The sequence below is a fragment of the Eulemur rufifrons genome, chromosome 9, assembly GCF_041146395.1.
Source record: "Eulemur rufifrons isolate Redbay chromosome 9, OSU_ERuf_1, whole genome shotgun sequence".
Classification (NCBI taxonomy): Eukaryota; Metazoa; Chordata; class Mammalia; order Primates; family Lemuridae; genus Eulemur; species Eulemur rufifrons.
The window spans coordinates 20500197-20519376 of record NC_090991.1 but is presented as its reverse complement, the minus strand read 5'-3'; the positions used below and the strand labels follow the sequence as shown (position 1 = coordinate 20519376).

General features: G+C 49.1%; 1 protein-coding gene across 2 annotated transcripts in view; it reads left to right on the top strand.

Moving 5' to 3' along the window:
* Positions 1-19180, top strand: part of ASIC2 (acid sensing ion channel subunit 2) — a 999469-nt gene that overhangs the window by 919622 nt on the left and 60667 nt on the right. For both annotated transcript variants that reach the window (XM_069481013.1, XM_069481012.1), the window contains exons 2-3: positions 1732-1882; positions 16267-16394. In XM_069481013.1, coding sequence (XP_069337114.1) covers positions 1732-1882; positions 16267-16394 — 279 coding nt within the window. The remainder of the gene's footprint in view (positions 1-1731; positions 1883-16266; positions 16395-19180) is intronic.

The window sequence follows — 19180 nt, the reverse complement described above, 5'->3', positions numbered from 1 at the left end:
TGAGGTTCCAAAGCAGTTATATAATCATAATAACCCATAGCATTTGTAGAAAGCTTTTATGGTTTTCAAAGCACTTTTGCATGCATTACCTCATTTGATCCTCTCAATAACCTTGAGAGGTAGCAAAAGCAAGGACTTGAACCCCCATTTTATAGATGGAGAAATTGAGGCTTGGAGGGTTTATTTGGTTCACCCAAAGCCACATGACTACCTTAAGTGGCAATGTCAAAACTTGGATAAAGATCTCTGCATTCCTTGCCCTGGGCTTTTCCCATGCCACCATAATTGCCTGTTTGCAATTACGCTTTCATCAGGCGAAAGTGGACAGAGTTCCCGCCATGTGCCTGTGGTGAGCTAAGGGCCAGGCGTCAGAAATGACAGGCAGAGCCAAGTTCGGAAGAGATGCAGGACCAACTAGTCAGTGCCACCCAGTGGGTGCTACAGTGAAGGAGCGAGGGGAACAGCAAGGAGGGGCAGTAACCCAACTTGGTCCCGGGTCTTGGGAAGGCTTCCTAGAGGAGGAAATGCATCGATCTGGTCTTGAAGAACAGCTAGAGGTCGTCCAGGCAGAGAGCGGATTGAGAGGAGTTACAGGTGGCAGAAGTAAGAAGTAGAAAGCCACAGTGCGTGAAGCAGCAGGGCATGTCCGGGGTGCCCCAAGTTGTTTGATTGGGCTCCACCCCTCCCCCACTCATTCATTCACTCAACATATACTTCCAGAGCACCTCCATGTGCCAGGCACTGTGCTAGCCACCAGGGATAGGCACCTCAGTGAGCAAGCAGATGTAGTCCCCGAGCCCATGGAGTCTACCTGCCAGCAGATGCCTGTGGAGTCAGGCGGGAAGCAGCAGGAGGGGAGGCAGGAGTATCAGGTGGAGGGCATCATAGGAGACTGGGCGTGGTGGGTCTGGATTTCAGCTTAAGGGGATGGTGCCCTGTTGGATTTTCAACATAGGTTCAATGTGATGAGGTTTGCATTCCCGCAAGAGTGAACCATGGTTAGCTTAAAGGATGAGCTGGAGAAGGTTGTCTGAAGTCTAGGAGTTGAGCTAGATGACCAGAAATACCCAGGCAAGAAATGGTTGTGTCCTAATTACAGCAGCATAGAAGAGAAAAAGTTAAATTCAAGACAGATGCAGAGAGAGTATTGTCAGGCTGGTTGACTGGACCCAGGGGCAAGGGAAAGGAGAGTAGACAGCGACTCCAAGGGTCAGGCTTGTGCCTCTCAGCAGGTGGCGATGCTGTTCCCCAGGACAGGGGCACGTAAGAATTGTCCGATGGGGTGGGGAAGCTGAGGAAGGTTATTGGTTCCCTCTGGGCTCTGTGGGTCACTGGAAGGTGTGCCTGTCAGACAGTGAGTGACATCAGTGTGTCTGGAGCCAGGCACAGAGCTCGGGGCTGCAGGCGCGACTGGAGGGTCAGGACTTTACAGGTGATATTTAATGCCTGGATGTGAACAGGACCTCCCGGGGCAGTGTTCAGAGGGAGAAGAGACAAGATCCCATTGCAACAAACCCCAAAGCATGTCCAGATTGGTTCTCAGATGCCAGAATTCCACTTGGCAAAAGTCATGCCATCAGCTGGGGTGAAGAATCCCTGGCCCCAGGAGGGGTGATTGTGATGGGCTGTGGGGACTCTGACCTGCGGTCAGAGGTCTGGGGTCTTGCCAGTCTCTGGACCCCAGTCTGAAGTCACCCATGTGCTTCTCTCTCTCTCTCTTCTCTCCTTCAGGTGTTTACAAAATATGGGAAGTGTTACATGTTTAACTCAGGCGAGGATGGCAAACCTCTGCTCACCACGGTCAAGGGGGGGACAGGCAACGGGCTGGAGATCATGCTGGACATTCAGCAGGATGAGTACCTGCCCATCTGGGGAGAGACAGGTGAGCTGGGCACAGGGACCGGGCACTGGGCGATGGCGGAGGGGTGCAGGGCCGACTCTGAAAGACTGGTCTAGCTCAGATGGGATGGCTTGGCCCACCCTGTGAAGGACTGCTCTGCAGCAAGGGGTTGGTGACATGTGGTAAATTGGAAAGATGTCCCAGGTATGGGCTGGGATGCCCTGCGTTTGCTCAGCTCACTGGGTGGGAGAGGGCAGGTGATGGGAATACAGGAGAGGGAAGGTAGGTAGGCGGAGGAGAGGTATTGGGAGGACGCATGGGGGAAGGTTTGCAGCCGCAGGTGTGGTTGGGCAGGTGAGTGGCTTGACTTCAGGAGAAGAGGAAAGGATGGACCAGCCTCTTCCTCTTTCGGCCATCCTGAATATCTGGCCATCCTGAATATCTCAACCCTTCTAGGAGTCCAGCCAAAAGGCAGACAGGCTCCTGCCCAATGGGGAAGGTGGAGGGGGCTGTGAAGTGTTGGAAAACCGAAGGACATGGACTCGGGGACCTGGCACCCTGCCTGTGTGGGCTGCTGGGGGTCCCGTGTGTGTGGGCCCAGACGCTGATTTCATGCATTCATTTACTCATTTATTTATTCAGCAAACTATTCATGAGCTGTGTATACCACCTCAGGCTTTCCACCAAAGTAAGGACGTTAAGGTGAAAAAAAACCAAGTCCTTGATCTGAGCCTGGAGGAAGAGACACAGTCACACAGGGGCTCAGGGAAAGCACCATAGTGCACAGGGTATTTGAGCGGGGTCTTGAGATGAATGCATGAATCAAAGAAACAAAACCCATTGACAAGAGCTGTCTGTACACTGCGAACAGTGAAAGGATGACCATGCCCACCTGTAGGTGGGGAATAGGTGGAAAATCCCAGGGGCAGAGGATGTTGCAAGTATCTCACGTCTTGGGAGTCTGAAGTACCTCAACATCTGGAAGCCCCATTCTGCTCAAAGCAGAGCCTCTGATACACTCTTGCCAGCCTCGTGGACAGCTTTCCCTCTCAGATATTTAGGGAAGCAGTGAGGAAACGACTCTTCTGGACATAATTCTGACTCACAGGAAGGACCTTTAGGGGAGGGGGCAATGGTTTGCAAGACCACCGTCAGCACATAATACACCAAAGAGTGAATTAGAAAAAGCCACCCACTTTAGTTAGACCCAGACCTATGGGCTCATGCTTAGCGGGTAGAGGGTGACTCTATGAAAACTATGAAAAATGTCCCTTCCTCCAGGCTGACGATGCCCTTGGTCAAACATCTCTGTGTGGGGCACCTTGGTAATATGCCATTTTAAAGAAGGTGGGCTCAGTCTCTTGGGGACCTAGAGAGTGTGCCCCTAAATGGGCCTTGTGGAATGTCAGGAGTTTGGGATATTACATGTTACATGAAAACAAAAAGGATCTGGGGTCCAAAAAGAATCTAGGGAACCCCAGTTAGACAACATTAAACACATTTATTCATTGCAGAAATTCTTTAATATGCTACATCATGAATTTCCAAGATAGGAATATTGTATGTGGCATTTATTTCCCAAATGCCTTTGACCATGGAAACCTTCTTTTTCACAGAAGAGCTCACAAAATATACTTTCTGAAAAGCTGTCCTAGACTATAGAAGTGCAGACTTCATGGCCAGAGGTTTCTAACGGAAATTAAATTGAAGACAGGGAGGAGGTTGTTAAAAACGAAATTCTGTGTAGATACCTCTAAGGAACTTCAAAGATAAAAGAAATAGGCAGTGGGTTATCTAGGTTGCACATGAGAGAAACCTGAATCAAACAAGCTTAGGCATAAAAGGAATTGTTTTGCCCTTGGAACCCAAGGCGAGCTTCAACAGCCAGCCTGCAGGAGGGACAAGGATATGGCGGCGTCAGAGACAACTGGAACCAAGGGCTCCTCCGCCCTCGGATCTCTCACTCCTCCACTCCCTGAATCCCTTTCATTCTCTCTCTCTGGAGACAGGCTTTTTCCACACACATTTTTCTTTCACACAGGGCTCCCAATAGATCCTGAGTTTTATATTTTACAGATACCACCAAAACAGCAAGAGACTGTTTTGACTGTCTCACTGATGTCCTGTTTGGGGAAAAAAAAAAAAAATCCAGGGAAGGGAATCATTGGCCCAGGTCCAGTCAGGTGCCCACCCCTGAACCAATCAGCAGTGAGCAGGGGTGTGAGTTCATGGGATGACCCCGTGTGAATGGCCACACGCTGGTGGAGGTGGGGGTGGGGGGGGGGTTACATCAGAGGAAACCAGAATTGGTGCACAGGGAGCTCCCCAAGGAACTCAAAATCTCAGTGGATTGGTTTAAATGTTGGAAAGACCATAAATGGCCCCTTCTTCCTCATCTCCTTCTATCCTTCCTTTACTTTGATGAAATACACTTATTTTATCAAATATAATCTGCCTTGATTTCCCCAAGTCCTAGTGTTAAATAATCATAAATGTGATAATATATTGGATATAATTTTGAGCAAAGGAATTATTTTTGAACGCTGTGCTATACTAGGAGCAAAGATCTGGCACCCATCGCCCCTCCTATGGCATCACCTCCTACCAGCCGTGCTAACTTGGCTCTGGTCACACGGGCTTCCCGGCTGCTTCTGGGATGCTCTTACTGTAGTGCAGCTGCATCTGCTATGAACCTCTGCCTAGAATCTTCTTTGCTCAGATATCCAAGTGGCTAACTGCCTTCCTGCACCAAGCCTTCGCTCAGACATCCATATCGCCTTCGCAATGAGGCCAACCCTGACAACCCTGCTTAAAATTGCAACCTCCACCCCCACTCCCATCCCTCTTTATCTGCTCGACTTTTTCTTATTTCTGTGGCATGTGTCACCTCCACACATGTGAAGTTTATTTATTTTTTTATTGTCTGCCCCTTCCACTGAAACATAAGCCCCTGGAAGTCAGGGATCTTGGACGATCTGGCACACTGATGTATACCGGTGATAAATCTTTGTTGAGAGAAAAAAACAATACTAGAATTGTGCACACTGCTAAGGCCAGGTTGAGGGAGAAGCTAACATTAATGATCAGCTACTATGTGCCACGAACATTCCCACCTGCCTTGCTGACAAGGTACTATAGTCCCCACTGAAGGGTGGGGACACTGAGGCCCGGAGAGGTTGTACGCTTCCCAACGGCACACACCTAGTTAAGTAGTGAACCAAGCTTAAAACCCACATCCAAACCCAAAAGTGATGACTAAATTCCCCAAATGTTCAAAATGGGATTGTAAAAGCACCGCCATGAAAATAGCTCAGGAAAAAATGTTCTGCCGATGTCTCTGGAGAGAGAATGGTGTATAATGATAGGTCTGCTCTGGTCCTCCTTGTCTATTTTTTCCTCTTTTCTTTTTCAAGAACAGAATCATTATATTGAATGAAAGCTTTAGCACAGTCCCCACATATAAAACAGACAAAAGCAGAACTTTTCTGGCTCCACTGGAGATGGGGGCCTGGTTTGCTTTCTCCCTTGTTCCCTGTGTCCAACCCTAAGGAACCCTAGGGCTCCATGGAGCCCAGTTTGGAAACCACTGGAGGGCAGGTGGATTTTATTGGCATGAAAAGTGTTGGTTGGTTCTATGGCTGTGTCCATCCCAGAAACCAACTCTAAGCATCTCTCTCCCTTTTCCTGGGATAGAGGAAGCTCAGGACATTTCTGCCGAGTGCCAGAGTCTCAGGGTAGCTGACAGCCTAGACTTCTGATTAAACATGCTGGGTTGAACATATGTGTTTACAGGAGGCCCCTTTCCCAAACCCCACCTAAATGGCAATCAAGGCTGAAAACTAAGGGCCCACACTGGGGAAGCCAACAAAAGTCAACAGTTCTCACCCTGGAATCCCCAGAAAAGATCAAGAATTTAAGGCACCAGTTATGGCTGAAGGCAGGGATAAGAGGAACAGCTAACCTGGAAGGATTGGTTAAAAGGAGCTGTTAGGTCCCCAGATGTCCTCCCGTGGCCCAAAGCAGCCAGACAAATACCTCTCCCCACCCCAGGAGAAGGTAATATTAAAACAGGCTCTGGACTCGGGGAAATCAGGCACAGCCGAGGCCGTGAGTGAGGTGCTTTACGGAAAACGGGGAGATGAGCTGAAATTCTGCTTATTGAGTAGTGAGAACCTCAGTCAGACTAATCTACCCCACTCATCCTGGGCAGAAGTTTGGACGATCCATTCCTAGAGAAACTGACAAGCTCCAGAGGAAAGACACACAGACGATGACAGTCAGGAGTCGTCAAACTGCCTAGGTAGGTCATCTTAGAGTGACACATCCTTGATAAGTCCGCAAACACACAAGGAAAGGCAGTGCAGCCTTTAACAACCTCTTAAGCATGATGGGACAGCAAGGAGCCAGGCAATTTGAGGGAAACCACTGATAGGAAAGGAACCAAATCCAAACAAGAAGGAAACATTGAGGAAACAGAGACAATGGCTAACAGCACAAGCTGTAGAGCCAGACTACTTGTGTTCAAATCCCAGCTAGACCACTAACCAGCTGTGTGACCTTGGGCAACTTACTTAACCTCTCTGAGCCTCAAGTTACTTAACCTCTCTTTACCTCAAAAATGCCAATAATAATATTATCCACCGTATGGAGTTGTTAGGAGGATTGAAATGATTTAATATTTATTATGTGCTTATAAAAGTGCCTGGATAATACTAGACATTATGTAAGTGTTTGATAAATAAAAAATAAATGCAGAAAGCAGAAGAAAACATCAAAACACTTTAATTAAAATTCTCAAGAGAGATAAGAAATGATACTGCATCCATAAACTGCATCCGAAATAGCACAGGATGCTATTAAAAAGGAACATTCAGAGAAGAAGAAATTAAATTAAAAATATGATTGCAAACTTTTTTTTTAAATCCATAAAAGGATTGGAATTGAAGACATCTCCCCAAAAAAGTGAAACAAAAAGATAAACAGGTGGAAAATGAGATAGAAAAAAGTATGAAAATTAGAGGGTCAATCCAGGAAGTCCAACATCCTCATACTAGGAGTTCTAAAATAATAAAACCAAGAGAATGGAGAAGAGGACATTGTCAAAGAATTAATATAACAAAAATTCTTTACTGAAGTACCTGTCTTCCAGATGAAGCGTTCACCCAGTCCTGCCTGCATTTGTAGCAAAACAACCAGACACATCCTGGCAAAATTCGGGCTCACAGAAATAAAAAGCAAATTTTTTAAGTTTCTAGAGAGAGAAAACAAGTCACACACCTGGGATCTAGAGTCAGAATGGCCCAGGACTTCTCAACAGAAGCAGTAGAAGCCAGAAGACAATGGCATAATGACTTCAAATTGGTGGGGGCGAAAGATTTCTTTTCTAAGAAAGAATTCTATACCCAGCAAACTCCAGATGAAGTGTGAGGGTAGAATTTGGTTTCACAAAAGTGTGTCCCACAAAGTCTCCCACAAAGACTTTTTCAGGAAGTTACTGGAGGATGCGAATGAAAACCAAGAAACAGAATCGCGTAAGATTCCAGAATCAAATTGGCACTAACTGATCAACACTATGGTGCTCACACAGTAGTAATATTCTCCAGGGATTAAGGGGTTGGGGGTGGGGGTAAACTCACAACTAATGGACATGGTGAGCATTGCAGAGGGGAAGGGCATGCCTCTAATCCTCCCTTGGGTGAGGCAAAGTCATAAAATGTAACCAAAATCTTTGTACTCTCATAATATCCTGAAATTAAAAAAAAAAAAAAAAGATTCCAGAAACGGAGGATCCGGGCTCAGGAGAGTCCCAGGCATGGATGAAGAGAAGACCCTGGGTGACAGCTGAGCAGGAGCCTAGGGAGCGATCATTCCAAACTGCAGCAGGAAGATGCCAGCTCCAGCAGGGACGACCCTTGAGAATCCGGCTGGCTGTACTGAGACGTGTTCTACAGCTCAGCCATCGCGCCTGGGAGTTCTAGGGATAGGAACCCAGCAAGCAAAACAAACCCACAAGGAACAAGCAAGGCCAAACAGAGCAGGAAAAAAAAAAAACAGAGAAAACAAAACAGTTTCAGAAGAAAGAGATCAAAAACATTATGTGCTACAAGGCTGGGCTGTGCACAATATTTACAGAGTCACAGTTATGTAAAAGCTGGATACTGACTTAGCCAAAATACCATAGACCTATATTTGGAAGGTGACAGGAAAGGAACCATGGTGAAATACTTCATCTGAGAAGCTTAAATTCTCATCTGCTGTGATTAGGTAGGAATCATGCAGACAGGATCATACGATGAGAGATGAATCCTACCTGATAGGAATTCCGTAGATAGTATCTACAATTTTTTAAAGCCAAGAAATCACTGTCAAGCAGTTAACATCCATGGAAATAAACAGCTAACACAGTTAGTTGAGAGTTGTTACTTCTGAGAAGTGGGATTCAGGGAGTAGGACGAGGTGGAGCCGGGAGCTGCTGTTTTTCATTAGGAGCCTTGCAGTACCATTTGGCTTTTTAAATTATGTACATATATCGCTTTGATAAAAATAAAAATTAAATTAAAAATAATCATGAATTTTCAGCGTAGCTGGAAGGCCTGAGCAGCTATCAAGGGTAGCACGTTCCGTATCTCCCGTTACAAATGGGACATAGCGAGAGTGGATGCTGGTGGTTGCTATGGTTTCTCTGACATCTCTGCTCCTGGGAAAAACACTTGTTGTGGCACCTGGTCCTAAGCACCTCCCCAGAGCCCAGAGTGAGAGGAGCAGGCTCTGGCCTGGATTCTGAGAGTGCAGGGTACAGGGACAGCAGCAGCCAGCTGGGACACTGTGCTCACTCTCGGACTGGGCCTTTGTGCTGGACGGGGGGTCTCCACAGGTGCCCGAGGACTCTGGAGAAAGGATGCCATAAATCAGATGCACTGTTGGAGGGAGGTATCCATTAAGCAGCCAGAAGCAGCCTGACTTTTATCGTTCTGGGAAGATCTGCTTAGTGCACATGCTAAGTGCTCTGCAGAAAATATATGTGATCTAGTTAAAACTCCCAGCCAGCCAGGCAGTGGTCCAAGGAGAACATCTAGGAGCAGATGAAAGAGACCCACCCTCAGAGCTCCTGTCTCCTATTTTGTAACTCTCCATTGAGCACCTACTATGTGCCAGGCACTCCAGTGATACAGATGAAGGGACCAGTCCAGGTTTTCAAAGATTTTACAACCTAGGGACTACCTTGAGGGCTCTTTTTATATAGTAGTTGGAAATGTGTCCATCCGACACCTTTCATATAAAGTGCCTAAGGAGGGCCAGGCATTTGCAATCTGTTCAGGGAACATGTGGACAATTAAGTGTCATCAGGTGCTATGATAAGTAGAAGATAGATGGAGAATAAAGGAGATGATAGTCAGTTCTAGAAGAGAGGGAAAGAGTATCTCAAGGGAGGCTTCAGAGAGGAGATGACCTTTGGTTTTAGTCTCAGGCCTGTTTGCCAGGATGCTGGGCAGTGTGGGGGGGTTAAAGGGAGATGTGAGGTCCCAGGCAGAGGGAGGACAATGAGGAGCAAAGGCCAAGAATGGCCTGGGGTGTGCTGACATCTGGCTCTACGGGTGAGACCTGGGGCTGGAGAGGTAGGGAGAGGCCAGATCCCCAGGGGCCTAATGTGTTCTGCTAAAGCAGAGATGTTCTCCTGGAGTCCTGATGCTCCAAGTGTGGTCCTCTGACCAGCAGCATTGGCATCACCTGGGAGCTTGTCAGACACGCAGCATCTCAGGCCCCACCATGACTGCATTGTGACAGGTCCCCGAGTGACTTGTGTGCACATTCCAGTGTGAGAAGCTCTGATCTGGACCACTGTTTCCCACCATTTGGAAGGATGAGGATGTCTTCTTAACATCAAAACTATTATCACCCCACATGAAAGCTATCATGCTTTTTGTATTCATTGATTGAGAAAATATTCAATAACAAAAAGTTGCTACGGATGCAGTAATGCTTTGGATGTTTTGAATTCTATAATCACATCACAATCTATACACATGATCCGTTCGGCAATCTGTGTACCTAACTTCCACCATCAGTGTGTGTCAACAGAATTTTTATAAATAGAATCTTATAATTTCAGAGACTTCCTGGTGGCTTTTCAAAGGTGTTATCTCCCGAACACCGGTTACCACCCAGAATCATCAGCCTTCTTATCAAGTCATTTGTAATCTCTGAGCCTGAATGCACTAGGGAAACTCATTATTTAAAGAATCCCTGGGGTAAATCTTTTTGTAATGAGATTAACCCCAACTCCACACGCAGTGCCTTCACTAACGTATGTTTTGAAAATACTCTGTTTAGCGGGAATGTAAGTGTAGCCACACTTCTCAGTCACTTAGCCAAGTCTAACATTATCCCCTTCCCCAACATGAGCACGTCACCCTACAGCATATAAGGTGCTTTGCCAGCATTCTAGCCTCTGATCCTCCCCGCTCCTATGACATAGACAGGGAAGTTCTAATCATTTAACAGATTTAACATTTGCAGTAAGCAGGTCTCTGATACATTCAGTGACTGTCCCACGATCTCATGGCTAAAAAGTATTGGAACTAATATTTGAATCCACATCTTCTGATTTGATCCTCCTGGGTTCTTTCCACCAAGAGCTAGTGTTCCTTAAAAATAATAATAATAAAAAAAAAAGGTTGCTTTAGGTAACACTCAGTTCAACAGCGTGTAACATGTTTTTGCCCTAGGAGGTCATAGGGTCTGTAAGATACTAGCGTGCTCCAACTCTGCAGGAGGGGCTGAAGTTTGCAGCTTTCACCAAACTCTAGTGGCCACTTGATAACATCTCCTGGATACCCAGCCATTCAGGAGAACACTGCTGCCTCACGCTGCTGCCCTGAACAGACATAATCGCAGCCCATGCAGCGTGGGGACACAATGTTGATTTTTCTTCCTCCGAAAGCTCGCCTAGCCTCAAAATGTCACCTGTGAGCAACCAAGCGTGAGCTTGCCCGTCTCCGTGCTGGTCTGCTGCCTTACTGGGCCTACCTGACGGGGGTAGGTTGGAGAGGGAGAACAAGATACGCGTTGTCCAATTTTAGAGAGGCAGCAATTCGTGAATTCTTTGTGCTGTCTTTAGAAAAATGAACCTCTTCTGATGTGATGTGAGTTCTGAACAGCCGCATCTATTTTTTTTTTTAATTTATTTTGCAGGAGATTAAAATGAGATGCAGTGAGGTGAAGAGATTTGCACATGGTCTTCAGCACAAAGAATTTTAGAGCTAAAAGTAACCTGAGCGATCAGCCCCACTTCATTTTAACAAAGAGGAAACTAAGGCTCAGAGAGGCACTGTAACTTGCCCGAGGTCTCACAGCTATTAAGTGGTGGGGCTGGGAGTCAAACCCAGGTCTCTGTGATGTTGGAGCCCATGTGTTTCTTGATGTACTTAGGGATGCTGCTCTTGCCAGGCCTTGGGTCTCTTCGGATTTCCCCAGTGCAAGCAAGGGAGCAGGGACCAAGTTGGCACCTCTAGCGGAGCACAGACAGCACTCGGTAGGCCCTTCCCACTAGGGCGCTCCAGGACTAGGGCTGGGACTCTGGTCCCCATGACGTCACTGTCCCACTTTCCCCTGCACTCTGAGATGGCAGAACAAAGGCTGCCGGGCCCATTGTAAATTAAACTGTTCTTTCCCCTCCATCCCTGCCCAGCTTGGAATTAACAACCTGTCATCTGGAACCAATGCTGCTTATAGTTGACTAACAGAGTGTGGAAGAGGGTAAGGAGTCAGGAGACCGGGATCCTGGGCTCTGCCCTGCTGCCACCTGCCATGGGACCCTTGGCCACTCCCCTGGAGGCCTCAGTTTTCTCACCTGAAAGATGAAAAGTTAGTTGAATTGAAGAAGTGCCAAGGGCTCTCCTAGCTCCAAAATTCTGTGCAGCCACGAGTCGTAGACTCCGAGCCTGTCCTTTACTTTCTTTGAGCTTTGGTTTCTTCCTCTGTCAAATGAACATGACATAAAAATAAATAAATAAAATTTAATAAAATAGAAATATTGACACCTGCCTCAGGACAGCTGGGAGGATCCAGGAAACCCCAAAGCTTATCACGCATGTGCCAATATTGTTGTTCGCCACGTCCCAGGGGGATTCAAAGCTCAGCAGCTCAGGACCCAGACTGAAAAGTCTCAAAGGATCCAAACCAATGCAGAATGTGACCAACAACACTAGAAAATCGCAGAATATTTGAGCAAGACCACAAGGTGGAGGGCAAAAGACACGGGCCTTGGAGCCCAACAGCCAAGGGTTTGATGCTGGGTTTGCTGCGTGTGGCTAGGGCAAGCCACACTCTTGGAGCCTTTGTTTCCCTGTCCACACAATGGAAGAGCTCCCTCTCAGGGTAACTGTGACGGGTGAATGGTCAGCTGGCCTCTGACCATGTCCCTGCCACTCTGGCCTCGTGGCTGTTCTTGCAATGGGCCAAGGGCATCCCTGTTTCAGAGCCTCTGTGCTTTCTGCCTCCTTGACCACCCCACGGCTCACTTGCTAACAACTCACGTTGCTACACAGGCACCATCACCTTGAACATGGACTGAGCTCTGTAAGCCACTGTCTCGGGGCTCTAAGGCAAATGACAATGAAGAAGATATTCCCTCTCCTCCGCTCCCCATAAGAACCCCAGACCTATGAGCCAAAGCACCTGCCCACAGTGAATAAGCCACGCTCCTGTGGGGTAGAAAGAGGGCCAGATTAGAACCAAGGAGACCTGGCTCCTCACCCCTGCTGTGCTCCTGACCTGCCATGTGGCCCTGGGCAAGTTGCTTCCCTCCCTGCTCGATTGCCCAAGTGCGGCTGGCCTCAGATCACCCAGAGCAGAATCCCCGGATATGCAGATTCCCGGGCTCCACCCCAGAGGGACTGAATGAGAATTTCTGGGCGTGGATCCCAGGAAGCGGCACCCGAGCTCTCCAGGTGATTTAACGTGCGCCCTGGCTTGAGCACCTCTGAGGTAGATGGCCTGAGGTCGCCTTTGGCTCTGACAGCCTGTGTTTAGTAGCCTCGGCTCTCAAGGTGGGTCTTCATAGCCAAGCAGCTGCCCCACCCAGGCCAGGGGGAGAGCGAGGGCAGGTGTGAGCGCAGAGGCAGGGGCTGTGGCTGCTGCCAACCTGGAGAGTAATCTCAGAGGAGCCAGGGACGTTCTGGTGAGGAGTAGAGACAAACGCATCTGGGGATGTGGGATAAGGGCTTTGGGGAAAGCGGGGTGGGGTGGGAAAGGAATGCGGGGTGGAGGATCTGGGACTGCAGTTGTGGTCTGCCCATGAATGCGCACCACTCAGCTGCCCAGAACCCTGCCCGAATCACCCAGGGCCTCCGCACCTGCTCAGGGAGGAAGGACGGCGGTGTCCTCGTCACCCCACAGCTCTGGGAGGGCAGGGATCTGCTCGTGGATGAATGTTCTAAATCTGCGCTGTTCAGTAAGGTGGCCACCGGCCACACGTGACTATTTAAGCTTAAGTTTTCATTAATTGAAATTCAGTAAAATGAAAAATGCCATTCCTCAGGCACACGAGCCACCTCTCATGGCTAGCGCCTACCATATCGGGCAGCATAGATTATAGAACATCCTCATGTTTGCAGAAAGTTCCACTGGACAGTGCTGTTTTGAAAAGAGCAGAAACCGTATCCATCACCCTCTCCCACTCATGTCCATCCAGTTGCCGGGTGTTTGTTAAAAAACAATGAGTTTACTTGAGGATTTTTTATTCTCTGCCAAAACTGCTGTAGGTTCTGGAATAAACTAGCGCCTCTTCCAAACCCTAACCCCGTCCGATTAGCCCTGGGCGGTTCTCACCGAGAGTGGCACGCTGGGCCTGTCGGTTTCACCCACTACTCGCAGCATTGCCGACAGGAAGCTTTCATTTCTCGCTTCTCCCTGCAAGCCACAGGCTCCCTCCTTTGAGCCTGTCTTACTGGCTGTAAGGTTTCTTAAGCCCGCTTGTGTAGCACGCACACAGCTCCAGCTTGTAGCTCTGGAAAACAAGTTTTGGCATCTCTCCTGCTCCCTCCCACGGCTCACTGAAGGCGCTCTCAGATCCTCCCAGCAGGAGCGTCCCTGCAATCCCAGTGTCACTCCAGGCTCCCTCCTCGTCCCTGTTCCTCGGGCTCCTTGCCCTCTCCTCAGCCCCTCTCTTGGGCAGACTTCAGAAAACACAGCCGCTGACAGCTGACTGCTCACCCCTCATGCCACGCAGTCCTCCCTCTCCTGAAGTCCTCCTCCCTGATCTGAAAACCTCCCCTGAGGCTCCACCCGTGGGCCAGGGAGAGGGGCCCTGGAATGAAAAGGACACCATCTCCTCTCTTGAGGAATTCACCACCGATGGGAGACATTGACACAAAACCACCAGCGTACAGGGACATATGGCTTGGAGTTTGCACGGGGTGACCTGAGTAAAGAAGTGTCAGAACACTTGACTCTGCTGGAGGGAAGAGGGTGTGTTCATGGATTGCCTAGGACTCTCTCCTGCTCCAGGAACCACATCTGAAAGGACTCCTGGCTGGGGGTCTCTTTTGCTGAAACCCGTATCAGCCACTGGACTCCTCTAGACTACGAAGACCCACCTGTCCTTCCCCCGGACGCTGTCTGCCTACCGGACCTTTCCTTCCACGTACCCCCCGCCCTGGAATTCTCACCCAGCTCTGGACCCCGGTGCCTGCCTTGGTCTGAAGTCCCCAGGCTTTCCATGGGTCATGCCGTTCCCATGGCTGGCCCCAGCACTCCCCTCTCAGGCTTTCTCTTCTGTGCCAACTTTAGTGTGTCCCCAAACCCTCCGCAAGCCACAGCCCTGGTGCTGACATGTCCTGCTTCCCTCCCTAACCCCCAGCCCCGATTTTCCCCCTGCTCCATCTTTCATTTCTGCACTTATCTATCCTCTCCCCATTCTTTGAGAACATTCCTTGATGTGCACTGCAGATTGGCCTTGCCCATTGATAAGTGAGGGAGGTTTGCCATCCACTCATTCAACAGGCCTCCCCTGAGTGCCTGCTGTATGGCCGGCCCTGTGCAGACCTCTGAGATCCAGAGAGAAAGCCTAGAACTTGGCCTCAGGATGCTCCAGCCTGGTGGAATGACAGTCAGATAAAGGATCGTCACACGTGCTGTGGCAGAGGCTTCAGCAGGCAGATGTGGAAGATACAATAGAGCAAGAGAAGGAGTTCCTTTAGGTGACGCTGGAGGGCTAATCTTCGGTGACGAGTGGGGAGATGGTCAGGTGGACAGTGCAGAAGGACATTCCAGGCAGAAGGAGATGCACGTGCGTCCGTGCAGAGCAGGGGGCTGTAACACCCCATCGAGGCAGCCTTGGAGGGCTCGACCACATAGCGCCTCGAGGCAGAGGGCTGCCCGGAGCAAGGCTGGCACCAGGTGGGTTAAGGAGCCTGAGCTCCTTGTAAGCAGGGGAGAGAGTCATGCAGGTTGGTGCTTTGGAAAGCTCATTCTGAAGGCTTCCTGGAGAGGGCACCACAGAGGCGGAGAGCCAGTAAGGGCTGATCCAATCCCATAAGTCTGTTCTCCACCGATTGCAAGCCAGGCTGTGCCACCCCTGCCACCTGTCACTGCCAAGGGCCATTTCTCCTGCCAAAGGACAAAAAGGGCAAGCTCCCCTTCTAGTTGCCCATCTCCTGCAGCTCCAAGGGGCGGGCACCTTGGCAAACAAGCAAGCCCTGCATTTCCACTTCCACTGCTGCATCATCCTGTTTTCCTCCTCCTGACATCCTGTCTTCAGCTCACGGCCCAGCAGAAAAAGTAGCCAATAAAATAAAAGAGCTTGACTCATTTCATAATCCCATTCTATGGATTTGGCAACTGAGGCAAGGAGTTGGCCTGACTGACCTGAATTAATTTCTCACGGCTGCTGCGATCATGACCACAAATGTAGTGGCTGAAAACAACACAAATTCATTATCTTAAAATTCCCGCGGTCAGGAATCCAAAATGAGTTTCACTAGCTCAATAAAATCACGGTTGTTGGCAGGGCTGTGTTTCTCTTGAGAGCCCTAAGGAAAAATCCATTCCCCTGCCTTTTCCAGTTTCTAGAAGCTGCCTGTGTTCCTGGGCTCATGGCTCCTTCCTGCACCTTCCCAGCCAGCAACAGAGCATTTTTCCTTCTCTGACTCTGATGCCCATGCGTCCCTCTTACAAGGACTCTTGTGATGACACTGGGCCCACGTGCGTAACCCAGGGCAGTCTCTCTCCATCACATCTGCAATGCTCCTCTTGCCACGTAAGATAACCTCTTCACCGTTTCCAGAGATGAGGACGTGGACATCTTTGGGGCCATTATTCTGCCTACAGCACGGCCTTTTTAGCGTCCCTTTGAGTTTTGCAACCCCAGGACTCCATGACCATCTGTTGTCACTGACCCGTGGTTCTGTCCATCTTTGTTCTTTCAGAGGAAACAACGTTTGAAGCAGGAGTGAAAGTTCAGATCCACAGTCAGTCTGAGCCGCCTTTCATCCAAGAGCTGGGCTTTGGGGTGGCTCCGGGGTTCCAGACCTTCGTGGCCACACAGGAGCAGAGGGTAAGTTCCCCGGGATCCCCGGATTGGTGGTCCTCAGCCCATCCTGGCCACCTGCAGAGGCATGAGGAGGAGAAATGGGATTCCCACCACTGGCAGGAGGCTGGAGCAGGGCTGAGCTTGGCTGAGGGCTTCGCGCTGAAATTGGAGAAAGATGTTAGCTATCCCCCTTCCCCATGTCTCCTGTACCACCTGTTGGTTCCTAAAATCAAGGATGAGGGAAACCCAGCTTATTTTCCTTTTCACTGAATTGGCTGGGTTTTTTTTTTTTCTTTTCTAGAACATTCTGTCACAGTAGACTATGTGCAAGTTGATTTTTTTTTTTTAATGGGGATTTTTTTTTTTTTGGCCAGGGCATGCTAAGGGAAACAGCTAACCAGAGTTTGATATGTTTCATCATTGTGTTAATACAATTCAAAGCAGCCTACAAAGAGAAAAGGGATGGAGGCATCCCTCTCCCGTCACGGGGTTTAAGTGGTGTGAACTCTCGTGCATGAATCCCTGCCTGCTCTCTCTGATGTAGCCCTGGGGAGGGGACACACCCAGCCGGGACTGCCGCATCCACTCTGTCAGCTGGTGCAGGGAGGACGGGCGCGGCCTCGCGTCTGAAGTCGGTCTCACATCTCAGAAGGGAGACCTTCGCAAACTCTCAGTGGGGAGGAAGTCTCAAAGCAGGACTGCGGAGAGACACAGACACTGTGTCTCTCTCTCATCTCCCGGATACTTGGCGTCTGGTTTGCCTAGAATAGAAGCTCGAGAGGCTGCGACTGGGAGGGAATCCTAAGCCAGACCATCCTAGACAATTTGCTGGAGGAGGCTTCGGGAAGAGTTGAGTCGGTGGGTGGTGGAGACACCAGCTCTAGGGGTGAGAAGGGGAGAATTGGGGAGAACAGCGGTGCGGAGTAAGGAAAGGTGTGTGCACGTAACTTAGGAGCTCAGTTTGTTTTTAAAATCTAGCTGAAACGTCATCTTTCATCTAGTAATGATTGCAGCTGTTTAGCCATTTTGTAAAGCGATCTCTGCATTAAAAACTGGTTATAAATCTATAAATAAGCTTTACTTTGACCCTCTGGGAAAGCGTCGCTGGTGCCGGCCTCACAAACTGTGCCCTGTCCGCAATGCCTGGGCAGTTGGTGAAGGCCAAGGTCAACCTTCACTGCAGCACATAGAAGGTGGGATGGCAGCTTTGGGGCAGGGGCGGGGGTGCTAGGAGGTTAGCTGGGCCTCTACAGGCCCCCAGAGACTGAGGCAGGTGGTATGAGCGGAAATGGGGGTGTGCAAGTGTATGCAGGGTGGGAACCAAATGGTACAACCAGAAAAATGCATCCTTGAGGACAAAGAAGGGCGTGAGACAGACGGCAGGGGGACAAGTTTAGGGCTAAGGTTTGAGAGTCAGGAAGAGTGAGAACACGGGTTACCCTGTAAAGGCGTACAGACGGACAGGCAGCCCCCAGCTACTAGCTAGGTGGGCTCCGGAGTACTGTCAAAGGTAGACAAAGCCAGACACTAGGTGCCATGGTAAGGGCAGCTTTTGATATACTATTGCAACATAGAGGAAGGTCCAGCGTGGTCTCAACTCAACTCTGATTTGCACAGAGGGGACTGGGTATCTTAAAGGGAGGCTGAGGGAGGGGAGGGAGGAATGGCAAGGGCTTGAGCAGAGTCAGGGAAGTGGCAAAGTACAACCACCAGGAGGGCAGCGGGGGTTGGTCCCTGTGAAACCACTGGTGCTTAGTGAAGTTAGGCTCCTGCCCTCCCACAGAGCTTGGGAGACAGGGGCCGTGGATTCAGGTGTTGTCTAGAACAAACAGTAAATTCTTTTGGCAGCCTTGAGTTTCCTCATTCAGGCCCTTTAAGCAGGGCTAGTGTCATCCTGGGGACATGGCCTTGAGCTGTTAGAAACTATGTTAGCGTTAGTGCAAGCCTCCGTGGGCCAGCCAAGGTTCAGACCTGGTCAAGAAGAGGGCTCAAAGGAGCCTGGCTGGAGTTTGGTCAAAGAGAGAAAATTTTCAGCACTCCCTTCTGTTGTGTGAGTAAACCCACGTCCCTTCAAAGACCTGGGTGGGCACAGATTAGACTAACAAATGTGTATATGAATTCTTTCACTATCTAAAAGTAAATTTTTGACTAGTTGTCCAAGGCAAATCTGACTTTGTGGTTTGTCAAATGTACCTGCCACCACTGCCATGAATTATTTACTCGTGTTGACATCTGCCTGGTGTCGACATTGCTATTGCGTGCAGGGCGAGCCAACAGCATTCCTTGAAACGTGAAGCGTAACTTCTTCCCGCACTAGCCAAGGCTGGAGAGGAGAAAGTTCTCTGTAAGCTGCTCTTTTTCATCAGCCTGAGAAACGTGCTTATTCCCACCCCCACCCCCCACGCCCCTGATCCCAGCTTACCCTCCATGAGTGAGACGGAAGAAAGTTCTGGGCCGGGTGGGAAGTTGGAGCTGATGACTTCTAAGAAGGCTAAGTCTGTCTTTCTCTTCCCGCTATGAAACAGAAGGACCCCCGTGGTGAGTAGGATGAGGAAATAGAACGTCTTCCCAGCTTCAGAGGGCAGATTTGTGGTTTGCTTTGAAGTATAGTCTCAGAAAATCAGCCTCATTCATATCAGTACTTTCATGATTATTATAACTAATAAGATATTTGTTAAACATTTTACAGTCTTCGAGGCATTTCCGCATCATCTCGTTTCATCGTTTCATTTATATTAATAGAAAAATACAAAAACACATCCCAGAGCTAAATCTAATAATATATTATGTTTACATGTATATAAAAGAGC